Source organism: Thunnus thynnus, chromosome 8 (assembly GCF_963924715.1).
Source record: "Thunnus thynnus chromosome 8, fThuThy2.1, whole genome shotgun sequence".
NCBI classification, from domain to species: Eukaryota; Metazoa; Chordata; class Actinopteri; order Scombriformes; family Scombridae; genus Thunnus; species Thunnus thynnus.
This window is the reverse complement of record NC_089524.1, coordinates 30,256,605-30,274,287: the sequence shown is the minus strand read 5'-3', so window position 1 is coordinate 30,274,287 and position 17,683 is coordinate 30,256,605. Positions and strand designations below refer to the sequence as shown.

The following is a 17,683-nucleotide window of genomic DNA, read 5'->3' as shown; positions in this document are numbered from 1 at the left end:
TTCGTAACATATTAAGGAGGCCGGTATAAAAAAAAGGCAGACCAAACCTGCAGGGACTGAGATTGCAAAGAGAGCCTTGAACGAGGTAAATGGCGGAACAGTGATATTTAAGCAATCGTTTCTCAGCATTGAGCACAGGAGTCGACATTCAGGTAAAAGATTGAGGCCCGCGCTCTTTTACAAGTCTACTTGGATCTTGCCTTCATTCTGTAATCTCCACACTGGCAGGGCTGCTCGGAGCTAAATGTAATTTTTCTGCAAACAGCATTTCAGTGGCCTTCAGCAAAGAAGGAAAAAAACATTAATCAGTTCAGAAACTTCGGAAAATATATCAGTTAAAAACATAAAAATGATATACTGCTCATAGTCATTGCTTTTCACAAGGATGAGAGGAGACTATCATGGTAGAGAAACTTCTGGAAAAAAAAATAGATCACTTTCCTGGTACATGTGATGTCAGTGTTAATTAACAAACGCAGCACAGTAAGATTCCTATAATTAAGCTCCTTAATATGATTAACATGTATCAATTAGGTGACTGACAATTTGCATAATGTATAATGTAACCACATTGTTCTATACTGTAATGGTATTAACTCACCATTTACAATGCTGTCACTCACTCATGATTCTGTGATTAGGATTCTGCATCAAATACAGTAAAAAAAAAAAAAACTCAGTACAAGCCTTATGCTGGTTAATCAAAACACATTTTTCCCCACTTGTCTACATCCTCTGAGCAGAATTAGACTTTAGCTCTTCCTCTTTCTCGGTGGATGATTAAGCAGAGAGATTGGGGAAACAGCTGTGGTGGCGAGCTTGGCATTTCTCTCCCCCTCAATGCTGCTGTATCAGCAATGAAGAGGAAGGATAAGAGGGAGACAAAAGCAGCACGTATTAAAGAGTCGTCTCTCTGTCCGCCGAGAGAGGCACAGCCCCGTGACACAACGCTCGCTATCAGAGCAGACATCTACTGTACATCGAAGGTAACATTCACTGTCACTGCCTGCTGGTTTACACTTACACTGACTATGAACAAGCCCTACAAATTAGTTATTATGGATACTCCTTAAGATGCCTTTTTAATAATGATTAGCACCAATTAGCTATCCTGAAAATGTGGAAAAAATTTCTTTTTGTTCTGTATTATGCAGGTATTTTTCCAATCTTTATTGAAGAGTTTGGTCTTTCAATTTGAGGGCATGAGCTATTGATTTCACATTCAGATTTTGTAATGCTTTCCCTCAAACTCTAATAGTCCCTGCTCGCGCTTAGATTTGTTCTGCTTCTCCTCAAACTGTATACTTGCACTCACATATATTGTTGCTTGCACAGATTTCCTGCTCCAGCTTCAGCCCTTCTCTTCGTATTCAGGCTGCTTCTGTGCGCTTGTGTCCTTGATTCCAAAAGTCGTACAAGAAAGCAAGGGAAGTACATTTAATAAAGCCCTGGAGGGTGGGAGTGGATGAATGCGATTAAAGAGTAACCACCCATACAGGACGCTCTAAGAAGTAAGGGACGTAGGGGATCATTTCATCGGTCAACACTACACCTGACATTCTATTGGTTGAGAAATTTTGTCAGTTATTGCACAAAAAATCAGAAAGCAGAGGAGAAATCTGAGAGCAGACGTTTCACGAGCACACAGAAGCAGCCTGAGTGTGAGGAAAAGGGCTGAAGCTGGAGCAGGAAATCTGTGCGAGCAACAATATCCTTGTGTGCAAGCATACAGTTTGAGCAGAAGCAAAGCAAATCTAAGCGCAAGCAGGGACTATTTCAGTGCGAGGGCAGGGTTTGAGGGTTAAAAAAAATTACAAAATCTTAATGTGAAATCAATAAATCATGCTCTCAAATTGAAAGACCACGCTTGAATAAAGATAGGAAAGAAGTCCCATACTTGTATCACCAGATAAGTGCTGCAACTAATAATTAGAGCTGAAACAATTAGTTGATGAATGGATTAGTCAATCAACGGAAAATTAATCATTCTGATAATTAATAAATTGTTTCAGTCATTTTCCAACCATAATTACCAAACATTTCCTCGTTCCAGCTTCTAAATTGTGAGGTTTTGATGCTTTCCTTCTCTTATGTAATAGTAAATTTGATGTCTTTGGGTTTTAGACTTATGGTTGGCAAGCCATATGAAAACATCAAGAGTGAAAAATTGTTATCTTTCACTACTTTCCTAACCCTAACCCAAAAAATTATTCAGTAAATTGAGAAAAGAATTGATGCTGAATTGATATTCAAATATTTTTCAATATATTTAACAAGATGGTACTGAATATAGCCACTTTGTTTTGCGCACCTCACTGACCTCACAAATCTTTGCTTATTTTACTTTCTTTGCATTATTTTCACCTCTAAAGTAGCTAGCTACTTTCTCCACTGGGACCCCCTGCTCACTCGAAAAGCTGAGGACCCAAAGACCACAGCAGTGTTACCATGAACGTGTCAGAGGCATGGCTGAAGGCAAGAAGAGCCGGGATGCCAGTGAGGCTGAGGTGTCGTGCCAGCCGACTCCCACTTCCCAGCATTCTGCTAGCCAACGAACAATCCCTGGATAACAAGCTGTGCACTTGAGAGCAAGGATCCCCTTCCAGCAGGAAACAAGGGATTGTAACATCATCTGCCGTACAGAGACTTGGTTGTCGGAAGAGATACCAGACTACGGCATCGTACCCTCGCAGTTCTCTGTGTTTCGTGTGGACCGGTCGAGAGAACTCTCTGGGAAAGGCAAGGGAGGGGGTGTATGTTTCGTCGTCAACAATGCTTGGTGTGACCCTTGGAACATTCATTCCCTCAACATTCATTCCCTCAAGCCGTTCTGCTCCCCAGACCTAGAATATCTCACGCTCCTGTTTTGGCCATTCTGGCTGCTTAGGGAGTTCCCAGCTATTGTTGGGACAGCTGTGTACATCTCACCACAAGCCATCATGGACCAGGAACTCAAGAAAATGTATGGGAAAAGCAGCAACATGGAAAACATGCACCTAGAGGCCACTTTCATTGTGGTTGGGGACTTCAACCAAGAGTCTCTGAGGAAAGTATTACCAAAATAATTTCACCACATTGATGTAAACACACGGGGAGATAGTTTACTAAATCACTGCTACTCTCCATTTTGCAATGTCTTCAAACCTCTCCTCCGTTTGGCAAATCGGATCATTCCTACATCCTGCTCATGCCAGCCTGTAGGCAGAAGCTGAAGCAAACAGCACCCATTGTGAAGACGATCTACCGCTGGTCTGACCAATTAGATGCTGTATTACAGGACTGTTTTGATCACGTGGACTGGGAGATGTTCCGTGATTCATTAGATGACTATATCAAGTACGCAGAATTAGTCAAAGGAAGTGGAATAAAGGATATTGTCCCCACAAAAACAGTCCAGGTGTATCCTAACCAGAAACCATGGATAAAAAGTACTGTACGAGCTGCCCTCACTGCATGTGACACTGCCTTTGCCTCCGAAGAGATAGCGGAGGGAAAAAAGCCAGTTACAACCTCCACAGTGATCATAGTGGCCAAATGGGCTAAGTGGTCATGACTAACGTAGTATGATACAGGGACTACACACAATATTGGACTTTAAAGGGAGACCCAGCTGTGCAGCTAACGTCGCTGCCTCGCTCTAGTCATGGCGTGCACAAGTTGTTCAAGCGCATCAGCGTTCACAAAGTGGCCTGGCCAGATGGCATCCCAGTTTGGGGGATGAGAGCGTGCACAGCGTAACTAGCTGGTGTGTTCAAGGACATATTCAACCTCTCCCTTTCCGTGCGTGTGGTCCCTTCCAGCTTCAAGTTATCCACCATTGTTCTGGTACCGAAAAAAGCAAGGTAACATGCTTAAATGACTGGCATCCTGTTGCCCTCACTCCCATAGGGAGCAAATGCTTTGAGAAGCATTTTAAAGACTTAATCTGTACCCTCACTGATTTGCTTACCGACAAAACAGATCCACAGATGATACTATAGCCACAACACTCCACACCGTCCTCACCCACCTGGAGAAGAGGAATTCATATGTGAGAATGCTGTTCATACAGTTCAGCATTCACCACCATGGTCCCCTCCCGACTCGACACCAAGCTTAGGGACCTAGAACTCAACCCCAGCCTGTGCAGCTGGATCCTGGACTTCCTGTCGGGTCAACACCAGGTGGTGAGGATGGGCTCCAGCAACTTTTGCACCTCAACACAGGAGCCCCCCAGGGCTGTGTCCTGAGCCCCCTCCTCTATTTTCTGTACACCTATGACTGCGTGGCCACGCACAGTTCCAACTTAGTAATTAAGTTTGCCAATGACATGACAGCAACAATACGGCCTACTGGACAGAGGTCAACAACCTGACACAATGGTACCAGGAGAACAACCTCTCGCTCAACGTCGATGAGACCAAGGAGCTGATTGTGGACGACAAGAGGAGAGGAGAGAGGCTGGACTCCCTCGCCATCAACGGGTCTAGAGAGCCAGCAGCTTTAAGCTCCTCTGCATTCACATCACCAAGGACCTCACCTGGGACGAGCACACTGGCCATGTGGTGAAAAAGGCACAGCAATGCCTCTTTCAAGTTTGGCATGGGGCCCAACATCCTACGGGTCTTGGGCTCCATGCCAAACCCCAACCAAGAGCATCCTGACTAGATGCATCACTGCCTGGTATAGGAACTGCACTGCCCTCAACCACAAAGCACTGCAGAGGGTCGTGCAGACAGCCCAGAGCACCAGTGGATGTGAGCTTCCCTCCATCCAGGACATTCACAATGGACGGTGTGTCAGTAAAGCCCACAGGATTATCAAAGACCCCAGCTACCACAACCACGGACTGTTTCAGCTGCTGCCGTTTGGCAAGTGGTACCACAGCCTCAAGGCCCGGACCAGCAGGCTTTTTTCCACCAAGCAGTTTTTTCCACCAAGCAACCAGGTTTATGAATAATGGACACTAACGGCCTGTTGCCTGTCTGTCTGTGACACACACACACACACACACACACGCGCGCACACACAGACGTAGCTGTGCATACAGAAACATATAAAAACATGCAACTACATATATATATATATATATATATATATATATATATATGCACATTTATTAAGGCAGGACCAACACACACACAGCATTTCACACACACTGTACATTATTTATATTATTTATATTTATATTTTATTGTATTTTTTAGTACTACTTTTCTAGTACTATTTTAGTACACACACACACACACACACAGCATTTTACACACATTATACATTATTTATATTATTTATATCTTTATTTTATTGTATTTTTTAGTACTACTTTTCTAGTACTATTTTTTGTACACAAACACAGCATTTTACACACACTATACATTATTCATATTATTTATATTTTTATTGTATTGTATTTTTTACTACTGCAATGGAAAGGAGACGAAACCCAAGAATTTTAATCTTGTACTGCACTTGTATAATGGGATGTAACAATTAAGGAATCTTGAATCTTGATACTGATAATGGATGGCTGCACCCTACTTGATTGTTTTCAATCTTGATTAATCTGTCAATGATTTTTTCCATTAACACATTAAATGCCTAGTCTTAATCTCTATATATGGGGCTGAAACTAACAATTATTGTCTTTATTGATTAGTCTGCCTATCGTTTTCTCTATTAATTGTTTGCTCTATAAAATATCAGAAAATAGTGAAAAGTACCCATCACGGTTTCCAAAAGCCCTGGGTGATGTCTTCAAATGTCTTGTTTTGTCTGAGCTGGAAGAAGTGAATGTTTGGCATTTTTGCTAAAAAAAAAAAAAAAAATCAAATTAATAGCAGATTAATTTTCTGTTGACTGACTAATTGACTAATTGTTTCAGCTCTATATAAATGTGAATGGCAATCAAAAGTTCCCAGAGCCCAAGGGGTCATCTTCAAATGTCTTGTTTTGTCTGTCCAACAGACCAAAGCCCCAACTACCAGACTGTATTAAAGTTAAAGTTGAAATCAAACCAGTCTGCTTCAAAGTGTTTATTCAGTGACGTGCAGGACTGAGCTCAGTTCAGCCTCTGTAATACAAAAAGGCAGATGCCAAACATCTGAATGGACTGACAAGTCAATTTAGTGTAGGCTTCTATGCACCTTCCATAATCAGACCTCTGGCTCATTTCATCCTGTCAAACACTACTCGGCTGCCCTCTGTAAAACACCCTATTTTCACCCTTCAAAAAATAACATTACATCACTCGGCTAGTCATTTTTATAAATGGAGGATCCCCTAGGCTTGAAACCTTACACTATACAAACACAGGCCACAAGAAAGCTGGCCTTTTGTTGAGGTTGAGAGGAAAAAAATTAAACAGCAAGTCAGAGTAGTACATTTACTGAGCAGCTCAGTCAAGGATTGGTTTTGTTTGACACTGCTAGAGATTTATGATGTTGGTGAAGTGTTTACAGAGGTCAAGGCAGCTCATTTTCCAAATCAGTTTGTCAAGCATTTGCTTATCTAAAGAGGCCTTTTCATCAATCATAAAAAACTGATGGTGAAAACTCAAAGAAAACAGTCCACCTTAAAAACATCAGTTCTTATAGATAAACGGATAAGTAGAGAGTGAGAATATTGAGATGAAGCTGCGTCATATTATTTGATATCATGGCCTAATAGCAGCAGAGTCAAATTGTTTGGATATACTTTTGGAAAGTCTCTGTGAGAACCTCTCCTAACAGATTACACCAGCGTTGCTAGGCTGTACGGTAACACAGACAAACCAAAACTACAGCTGTTTTTACCTTTGCTCCACATTTTGGACACATAAAGTAATATAATTAATATGATTCAATATATTTTTATGCTTCATCTCTTCTTGGGAATGCACTATGCCACACACACACTCACACACACACACAGTTGTGCGCAGCGTCTGAAAAACAGAATTCCTTTGATGTAAAAAAGACAACCAAAATATGCCTGGAATGAAACTGTGTGAAAACTAAGCCAATCTGTCAAAAAAAAAAAAGAAAAAGAGAAAAAAAAAATCGAGGCATTGGTTTAAATTAAGTGTTCCTTCCTTCTCCTTTCCTCCCGGGTGTCGCTGCACCATTGTGCTTGTTTATACTGCACAATATTTCTGTTGGCCATCCCTCACTTCATCCCAGTAAAAATACACAGAGTAGGTCAGAAGTTCAGGCCCTAGATCAACACTGGCATTGTGTCCTGCAGGTGCTGTCAGCTGCTCCAGGGACAGCCAGGGATGGAAAATATACACATGCAAGCAGCAGCTCTGTGGATACACACTGTCTCTACATTGAGATGGTACTTGGGACAAAGTTACAGTGGCACAACTACAGCTTCGAGGAGTTACTAAAGCTGTTATAGCACAAAATGAAAATGAGGCATTTTGTGAAACAGCAAAGTAAATAACAGCTAAAGTTGTATGTAAAAATAATAATTGGGTGTAAGTCCCTCAAACTAATTCGCCCAAGTCATGATTTTATTCATTTTCAGCTTTCCATCAAGGCCAATAGGTCGTGTATACAGAAATAAAACCTTCTTTCATTAATACACTGCCAACTGTAATACATTAGAAAAGTAAAATAACATTTACTCAGCTTTACCCAGGCTATCACAACTAAAGTATAATTTCATTACGAAAACTTAAACCAATACTGAAGTTGAAATACAATACAATACGATTAAAAATGAAAGAAGTGTCAAACATTTAATAACCCTCGTCAGCTAGATGAAGTATGTTTTAACTCAATTTCTACAGGAGACAAAGCCACCAGAGGGAGCAACAAGCGGCGACTTCTAAAAATTTTAAGTCATTTAATATTGATGTTCAGTACAGAACTGGCATCTTTATTTGAGACGTAATCAAAAAAATACTAGTTCATAATATCACCAGTTAAGTCGAGGTGTGTACCAACTAGCCAGTGGCAGTAAACTTTACAACATCTTGAGCTCTGAGGAGGAGGAAAATATTTTTAAAAAAATATTGAAAACAATTGATAATCAAGTCCATGTGCAACTCCAGTCATACAGTATGTTCTCTATTTGATGAGTGAACCTCAAGAAGCAGGAAGTGAAAACAGGACACTACATTATGTGTTTTCTTTCGTGCAGGTAAAAGAAACACTTTTCTGACAGGTTTGCTATGTCGACATGGATCTTTTTAACACTCCATCTTTTATTTACTCTAAACCTGACAGTACTGCCGAGGTGTTGAGATTGGTAAAGATGAAACAGTGTTTGAGGCACAATTACTGTGTAGTGATCGTGATGATTTTTATGCCATGACAGCAAGTGCACAAAAGCAAAGAGAGGACTTATAGTATTAAGAGTATAAAAATATGTTTAGTTACACATCCAAATAAACTGAATTAGAGAAGCACTATAAATTGCAGTAAATGTCAAAGGTTTCTCACTTAACCTTACAACAAAGCTAACTGGATAAAAATTGAAGTCTACAACAAGACAAGCACCATATCTCTTGTGTAAAGCTCCATAAGCTGCACCTTGTATTAGGTTGCCAGCTGAAAGAGAGAAGAATGGGTGTGCAGGCAGGAAGAGGTCCAAGTTACTTTGTACTCTCAGCAGAGCCGAACTTTGGATGAACTCCGAGAAGCGCCAGGGAGTAAAACACTATGCATAACTGTGTCACTCCCCCTCCAAAAACCTACCAAGACAACAAAAAAGAAGAGCGAGCCAGCAGGCTTCAAAAGGCCCCCTGCTCTCTCCTGAGGCAGTGGCCAATTCAAGATAAACTGCCGGGCTTGGGGGTAGGCAGCGAGGTGAACTTCAATGAAAACCTCAATGAAAACATCGATGAAAGCACCAGGCGAGGGTCGGGATCGCACACACAAGAAACAATATAAACAGCGCCAGTCATCACCGCCACAAAGGTCAAGTATGAGCAAGAGCAACTTTGGAGACAATGAAAACAATATCTTCTTCATCCTCCATCCATTCCATTTGATTTCATGCACTAATAAGTGTGAAACATACAGAAAGCACCGCCTCTCGCGGTAAACTGCCATGCTTTGGCAACTCAATATCTCAGCTGTGTAAGTTTTGAAGAGTCCTATAGCACATCTGTGTGAAGACAGGAAAATAAAAGATGAGATGCACGCTATCAGTCTGAAGTGCACTGAATTCTATCTGTGCCAATTTCAAAAATGTCACCAGGAAAATGATTTGGAAACATGACTTACGCCTCCTATGTTACGTTATTTCTCTCCTAGCAATTATTCTGCTGACACGCTCTCTCACAACTGCTTTAATAGACACACAATACAGAATAGAAAGAGACGTGCTCACCAGACTTGACAGTTAACTCACAAGGGGAGACATGAACATGCTTGTGACAATTTTGCTCAATACTCTCTATTATTCCACAATAGCATAAAAAAACCCCTCTTTCATATTTTGACACAATAATTGATAAGGACTGCTTGAGGTAATTGTCCACTGTTCCTAAAAATAGTTAAAACGCGCAGACTTTATGGCTACAGGAGGAAACACATGTCTTACATGTCAGTGAAATTTATATGGTGAATTGTGTTGTGACTGATCAGGTTGTCCAATGTGAATTTTAGCCTGAATAGCAATTTACCCTCTGATGATAAAATAGCCCACACAGAGCTGCTGCTGTGCCTCTCTGGAATTTTTTTTATGTTCTTTTAGTGAAAAACACTGTGTGTACGATTGTATCTATCCTACCTGCTTAAAGAGACTTACGGTATGTCTTGCAAGCATGAAGACAACAGCGGTGCAGTGTTTGTTGTTGTGGTTTAGGTCGTCTTATTAGAGCACAGAATAAATAGGAACTTACCCGTTTTTTCTTTGATTTCACACAAGACATTGAAAAGAGCTGGCTTCATTCTGTGACAGTTCAGAGCGTGTTTCCTGAAACAGAAAAGTGGCTTCATGAGCAAACCACTAAAAATGTTTTCAAGCTCTAAATTACTGGACAACAAGGTTACCTTATATTGTTTGAATTTGTATTTGTTTGACTACATGTTGCAGTGCAATTACAGGCACAAATATTACAGCTACTTAATAAACACCTGTATATATACACGTGCTGCAGCTTCTTTGTTGTAACCTATATCCATTATACCTGTATGCATAGTTACTGATGAAGACATTTATTTATTATTTATGTACTCTCCTGTTATCATATTATATAATAGATATAAAATGCTTTTTTGACCAACTACATTAAAAAACTTAACATTTAAATGTTTAATTTTTGACATTTTAATGTGGATAACACAATATGGATGAAATCTTGAATTATGTATCATAAGTAAGAAAGTTAGACTGCATTTGTTCATACAGTGTGGACTGTTACTCAGTAATTACATTTCATATGTAGAGAATAAAATCGCAAATATATTTGCGTTGACCAATAAATGGAGCGTGACTGTATTAAGGTGTTAAGATGAAAGTGAGCGACACGTTGGCATGTAACTGTAATAAACGCCATATTCACACACTTTTATCTTCTCTTTAAGCAGCTCGGATGTTGAGTTATTTGAATGTGAAGTAAACTATGATTTGCAGGCATGCCAACGTTGTTCTCCACAGTTTAGTACAAGGCTGCACAAGGCGCGTAACATTTATAGTTTCATCTACACTGCACTGCATTGTAAATTTAATTTTTAAATATATTTTTTAAATTTTTCTTTTTGCTTTCTTTTTTAATTGGTCCTAGTTTGCCGCCTCCTCCTCCTCCTGACAGCGGAAGATGAGGCTGAATCGGCGCACAGCTTTTACCTGGCTTGGGCTTCGTCCAGACTTTGATCTGTGATGGTCATAATTTGCTGTAAAATGTCTCCAATGTCCTGTTTTCTTCCGTCGCCGTCCGTTCCTCCGGTGCCTTCCTGCATATGCTGCGGCAGGCCGGGGTGCCCTGCCATGCCTACCCCCGTGTGAGAGTGCATCAACCTCGGCTGCTCGTCCATCTCTTCTTCCCTCTATCTAATTCTCTGTGGCGCTCTCGCTGCTGAAATCCTGCAAAAATACATAAAAGAAAAAAAAGGAGGGGAAAAAATCCCGGCGGTGCTTTAATATTTGCGCCGCGCACCCGGTTCTTCCTCGCAGGGGCTTTTTTTTTTTTTTTTTTTTTTTTACTGGCGCTGCTGGCCAAACAGAGAGGGGGAATCGGAGGTGGGAAAGCGGAGAAACGGACCTCCTGCTCTCTGGCTCTCTCTCTCTCAGCTGGTCGGAGCCGAATGTGAAATCTGATCTGAACTGCTGCTGCCTTCACTGGAGTAGGGTGTGCGTAAAAAAAAAAAGAGATAGGCTGCTGGTTTCTACTACTAACATGAACTAGGACACGATTTCATGTAATGTGGCGCAGTGATCCAAAAACCCCTCTTCCTGCCAAATTACAAAAAAGTGGCTGTGAGATATAAGAAGTGTGGATTTATTTCACTCACTCCATCCTCCTGCTTTTGTCATGTACAGTACAGGCTGGGCAGGCAGCGGCGTAGCAAGGAGCATGAGAGTCAGACTCCGCCTACGCGACATGATTGGGAATATAAGACCATTTAGCCCCACCTTGAGGTGCCTCTCATGAAACGTCGATCATTGGACTGTAAAGGTGGGATGCAGAGGAGAAGCTGGGAGATGTGGCTGCTGCCTTACAAGCAGGGAAACGGTACAGAGTGACAACACGGTGATGGATAGAGCCTGAACTCCAAATAAATAATAGTGGCTGACACAAGAGGTCTGCTTTAGTCTCCCCTTCTGACCTCAGCAAGAGCCCCCACTGGCTCCACAGGAGACCATTTCATTTCCATGCTGTGCCAAGATATAAGGTACACTAATCAAAACTATTGGCCAGCCCTTTCATTTGTTAAAATTAGTGCTTAGATAATGTGCTTAAAGATTTGTGGCAATAAAAATCCATCCAGTGATAGATATCTAGCTAAAAACACCTTTGTGATGTCATAAATATTTCATGTTGATATTACATGATATGATAAACAGAATCCGACAGTAAAACATGCTTGTTTTGTTGCAGCAGGCAGTGGAGCATCGACTTTGTTCATTCATTTTCAGGTATGTTGCAGGGCTCCGCTTGGCTGACTTTGGCAGGGTCCTCCTAATGTAAGGCGGTGACCCATGTTGCGCAGCCAAGCAGCAAGGCCCGAGTGTGTCTGGCCAGGCTGAAAAGTGCCCTTCAGGCCCAGCGCTGCCTCACTGCCGCTGCTCTCCTCCGCCACTGAGAGCCATTCAGAGGGAAGAGAGGAGGAGGAAGAGGAGGAGGGGCAAAAAAAAAAAGCTTCAGTGTGCAACTAAAGTATGAACAGTGCTGTGCAAATCACCGGCCTGGATGTATACGTGTGTGACACACAAAATAAGGAACGTAGTGTTTGTAAATACCTCAGAGTGCCGCAGTGTTGTGTTGCGAGCAGCTTAAAATCAAACAAGAGTAAAATGAGATGTTGATGACTGCTAGCTGACACTGGCTCTTTGTAACCAATGCATTGTTCACAAAAATACAGTTGTTATAGTGAAATGGCTTGTTAACACATAATTGAATGTATATTATTGCTATATATTGAATAGATTTAAAGCCTGTGAAAGCCTGGTTTCAAATTTTAAGTATCACTTTATAACATTAATGGTGCCCTGTGGAGTTTTCCTGTAAACAAAGTTTACAAGTGTTACTCACCAAAACACATTGTGTCCTTAAGCTCTAACAAAAACAAAAAAACATGTTGAATGCATTTCCTCTCTCATAAAACCTTTACAAAGCTGATCTTTTTGGATCATTTTGAAGCCTGCATTGTTTACGTCTATGTTTACTTGTTACCAATCTTCTTCTTCCCTTTGGTTGATTGCTACGTTTCTTGGCCAGAGTATATCAGTAGAATAATGTGAAATCATTGGCTGGAATGTGTATCGTGTCACCGATGTGCTAGTGTGAATGCATGTGTGTCCAATCAAAAGCTCCACATGGTACCTTTAAGTATTTATGACTAAATAAACAGAAATCAAAGTTTGGCAAAAAACATTGTCAGATATTATTTATTAAGAGAACACTCAAATATTCGGGCTATTGTCTCAACTCCCGTCTCGTGGGTTTGTTTTAAATGTTGCTAAATCATGATTGTTGCACAGAAGTATGTGACATCACCTCCTTTCAAAACAGTGAGAAGAGCACAAACAAAAACACAAACACATCTGAAATAACCAACACTGTTCCAACTTTGGCAGAGAGTTGTATAGGACCCACTCACAGTGACAGTCTGACTGAGAATATAGGTTTTCAGGGCCTTTACATGTTCAAAGACTAATTTGAGATTGAAAGGCCACCAGATTGTTCATGCTTCAATTCTGAAACTTGAAACTCCTGATAAGTGACAGGCTCCATATGCAAACACTCCCGAATACAATAAAAAACACTATTTTACCATCTTATTAAGTCTCATTCATAATAAAAAACATTTCTTGATTGATATTAAACTGCTGATTTTTCTTCCTTACAATTTAAACTATACAACTGGGATGCACCCATTGGAATTCCTCTGTACAACTATTAGCATATATGAGTTTGAGGTGTAGCAGCAGTGACATCTCAGACTGTCTTCTGAGCCTCAGGTGGAGCTGCAGCGCAATCCTGGGGCTAGGTACTCTCCCTGTAGGAGCTCCTGTGAAGCACCGGCTATGTAAATTGGGAGCAGAATATGTATGATGGATAATGGTAAGTGTGGTAAGTTTCCCTGCCATCTGCTCAGTAGTAGAATAATGAGAATACCTGAGGGGGTCTCTGTTACACCAACATCCATATGACTCCCCAACATCTGCTAAGTTACGTTAGCAGGGCATTTAGAAATCTAAATATATGCTGATACTTTCAGTCTACATGGCAAGGCAAACAAATCACAGAGCTGGCAGTGATCTTCATCCATTCATTGCCAGGCTGATATATGATCAGCTACTCACTAGTGATAAAACAGGAAATGCTAATAGACGTCCTGTAAAATGGTTAATTTGCAGCAGAGACGTAAGCGATATATTATGGAGCGTGGGGCTGAATACATGAATTTTCCATGCAAGTACCATCCACACTAGTGTGATTCTGTGATACCGTCACAGTTATTAAAAGTAACAAAGGCAGCCTCTAACAGTGGTGGCAAATATAACGCCCAGGTGAAGTACAGACCAGCAGCTTTGGCCCTCACACCTCTGCACTGTAGATCTTCCAGGGCACTGGTATGGAAGACAAAACCCGACTGTCTGGAAATAAAATTGACACTTAAAAAAATCATCTCAAATAATTTGACAATTAAATGAATTAATAACATCTACAAAGAAAATTTGAAATAAATTAACTTTATATCATAATCTATTACCTATTACTACATTGACTCAAGTACTGTACTTTATTACAATTTTGCACTATTTGTATTAGTATTAATGCCACTTTATTGATTTTATTTATGCCACTTTATACTTCAACTTTTAAAATAAAAAGCTACTTAAACATTTATGCATCAGTAATAATATTCCTACAATATAAAATATATAATATAGTATAACACTTACTGGGGCATTTTTCTACAATGAGTACTTTTACTTTTGATACTTTTAATACTTGATACTTTTTATTTTCAGAGTAACATTTTCAGTGCAGAACTTTTACTTGTAATGGAATATTTTTACACAGTAGCATTTGCTAGTTTTACTTAAGTAAAGGTTTTGAATACTCCTTCCACCAGTGGTTTTACCTTCAATATGCAAATTATATGGATGTCAGTCAGACTTTTGTATGAGTTGTCTCAAATTTATAATTTACCATTTTGTGTCACACTGGCTTAAAGAGAGGACGTTAATGAGGCAACAGCTAAAAGTTTCATTTTAGCCATTAAGGCATTAATGTTAATTAGGGACAGCTGATATAATCTGCCACCAGTAAATTTATCAGCAACTATTTCAATAATTGATTAGTAGTTTTGGTCATTTTTCAAGTAAAAATGAGATTTTTTTGCTGGAAAAAAATTGATAGTTCCAGCTTTCAATTGATTTGAAGTTTTTGTCTTTGTCCTACATGATAGTAAACTGAATGTTTTTGGGTTTTGGACTGTTTGTTGGCGAAACAAACTATTTGAAGATGCCACCTTAGCTCCAGGAAACTACAATGGGCACTTTTCACTATTTTCTGACATATCATAGACAAAATAATGAATAGATTCATTGAGAAAATAATCAGTTGGTTAATAGTAATAATCGATAATGAAAATAATAGTTAGTTGGAGTCCTTAACACGTACATACACCTCACACCTACGGGGAATTTACAGATGTCATTCATCTAGCCTGTATGGCTTTGGCTCAGTATTTCTCAATTTATTTGTGTTTTTTAGTTAGATACTCAATACACAATAAGTCATATTTGGTCTTCCATACATGGATAAGCTTTTTTTTCACATCACATTTTGACATATCACAGTAGGAAAAGCACAGGTGTAAATAATAAAATGAATGATGGCTGACTTCCGTTTTGATACTCTGGTTTCAGGGTCCTGGTTTTGTGCATGCTGGCTCACTGTATCATCAAGTGGAGCAATTGTTAATGTTAGTAAAGCACTTGGGTTTTTCTTGTCATGATGATGCACATCCTTAAACATAGAAAACACATATTCACTAGATTTACTGACTTAAATATTGTATTTGATAAAGAGGAGACTGAAAAAGCCATCACAAGGTTGAGCAATTTGTTGATCCTATTTAAGCCTTATAGCGCACACTGCAATATTCTATGTATGTATAAGTTCTATGTATCATTAGCAGCATGAGTTAAATCCCAACAAAACAGGGTTCTCCCGGCTTTGGAATCATCTTTTTAAAAACTAACTCAGATATTCAACAGGCCTAAGAAGCCTCCACAGAGTGTCAGCCAGATATCTGCACAGGAAGTACAGAGGGCGACTGGAGGACGACAGGACAAGCAGCCAGAGGTGGGCTGGTTTCCATGGCACCTGAGAGAGAGACCTTTCTACTCCAGGCCCCGGGTCACACCATGTGATGAGGTTGTGCAGATAAATCCTCCCTTTCATCGTGCACAGCTTTTGGCCAGTGTGGAGGCAGCACTAATGGAACGTATTCATACACATAACCCTCTCTTTGATTCTAATATGTTTGGACTGAGAAACTAATGCACGAGAGCTCCATGTCCGCTCTGTTTCCAAACATACAACACAGCATGAAGTATATGAACAGCAGTGAGTGAGGAAAAGAGTTATTCATTTTCATAGAAGCTTATTATTATTAGAAATAAGGAGGTGACTCTGATTTAAGCTTCAGTATTAGATACATGAAAAATTCTTTGTAATACCACCAGTGAGTCATCATGGCTGCAAGTGAGATGACATGTTGCGACCTGGCAATAAGTGACACTAGCTGCTCCACTGGAGTCTTCCTTTTTGTGTCAGAATATATACTGCAGTGTGGCAAGACAACTTGAATATGCAAACATTAGCCCTCTATCTTATTTCTATCTTGTTTATTCTCTATCTTGTTTATGACTGTGTTGTTATTTTGATCTTGTGTTTTTGTTTGATTGTAACCATCAATCAAATAATCTCATAATTTTAATTTCTCTGTAAAGCACTTTGGTCAACGTCTGTTGTTTTTAAATGTGCTCTATGAATAAATTGACTTGACTTGACTTGACTCTCATAACAATCCCTAAAACATGTATTATTAAAGATACATTCCTGAGGACACAAGGAAGACGCAATCAATTGATGTGCCTGTATGGTCTTTAATTGATCGGTTTAACCCATGAATTGTTAAAATCCTTTTAAGATGCAGATATATGATTGACAACAGAAAGCTTGAAGTAACAAAAACATCTACAGGTTTTTAAAGCAACTGCAAGGAGTTTTTAACCAGTTATGAAACAGTCTCAATTTAATATAGATGCCTCTATATGACCTACATAATCAACAGTAATTTGTATGAAGTCACTTAAGTGAGTAAACCTATTTATTACCAAGTTATGTTTTTCTTTCACTCGCTTCCAAAATAAATGCACGCACTAGCCAGATCAAGATCTTTATGACACAAGGCTGTGGTGCTCATGGGAAATGCAATGTTCTTTCCAGGAAACACTACCGCTTTTGTCCACAGCGTCCGCTAAAATCAACACAAAATGAAATGTAGTTGCTTTAAAGGGGGCCTATTAATCTTTTCCTTTCTGTCATATATGTTATGTTACTATGTCAGATGTTCATATTAAACGTGGCCAAATTGTCAAATAATGAGTTAAACATATGGAGAAATAATCCCTGTGAGCAAAAAGCACCAGCATCAGACTGCTCTGAACACTTGGTTTCCAACAGTTTTTTTTTCTACTTTCAGCCCGAGCTGATGTCAACTTGTGACAGATTTCTTTATATGGTCATCTGCTCCACGCACAGTGTGCCAGTTGACTGTGCCACTCTGCTAACATGCTGGGGTAGTCACACTGAGCCATGACTCGAGTCAAGTTTGCACATTGTAAGTGTTTTTCTATTACACAGCAGGGCAAAGTTAAATAAATAGTTTACCTGTTGGAGGTGTGCTGGTTGTCTGCAGCTCTTCATCAAACATCATCATCACTGTGGCTGTTTCTGCTTGTACTATTCCTCCCTGCATTATTTCTAACTGTTCCGCTGAACAAAGAGCTCCAAATATGTCCAAATCTT

General features: G+C 39.9%; 1 protein-coding gene across 3 annotated transcripts in view; it reads right to left on the bottom strand.

The window, feature by feature from the left end:
* Positions 1-11,451, bottom strand: part of LOC137188305 (pre-B-cell leukemia transcription factor 1) — a 65,466-nt gene extending 54,015 nt beyond the window's left edge. For 2 of the 3 annotated variants that reach the window (XM_067597911.1, XM_067597914.1), the window contains exons 1-2: positions 10,759-11,450; positions 9,812-9,885 (exon numbers count right to left, since the gene is read on the bottom strand). In XM_067597911.1, coding sequence (XP_067454012.1) covers positions 9,812-9,885; positions 10,759-10,946 — 262 coding nt within the window. In that variant the 5' untranslated portion in view covers positions 10,947-11,450. Of the gene's footprint in view, positions 1-9,811; positions 9,886-10,758 lie in introns of all 3 variants that reach the window. The other variant, XM_067597912.1, reaches the window with a different exon arrangement.
* Between the last annotated feature and the right edge of the window lie 6,232 nt (positions 11,452-17,683).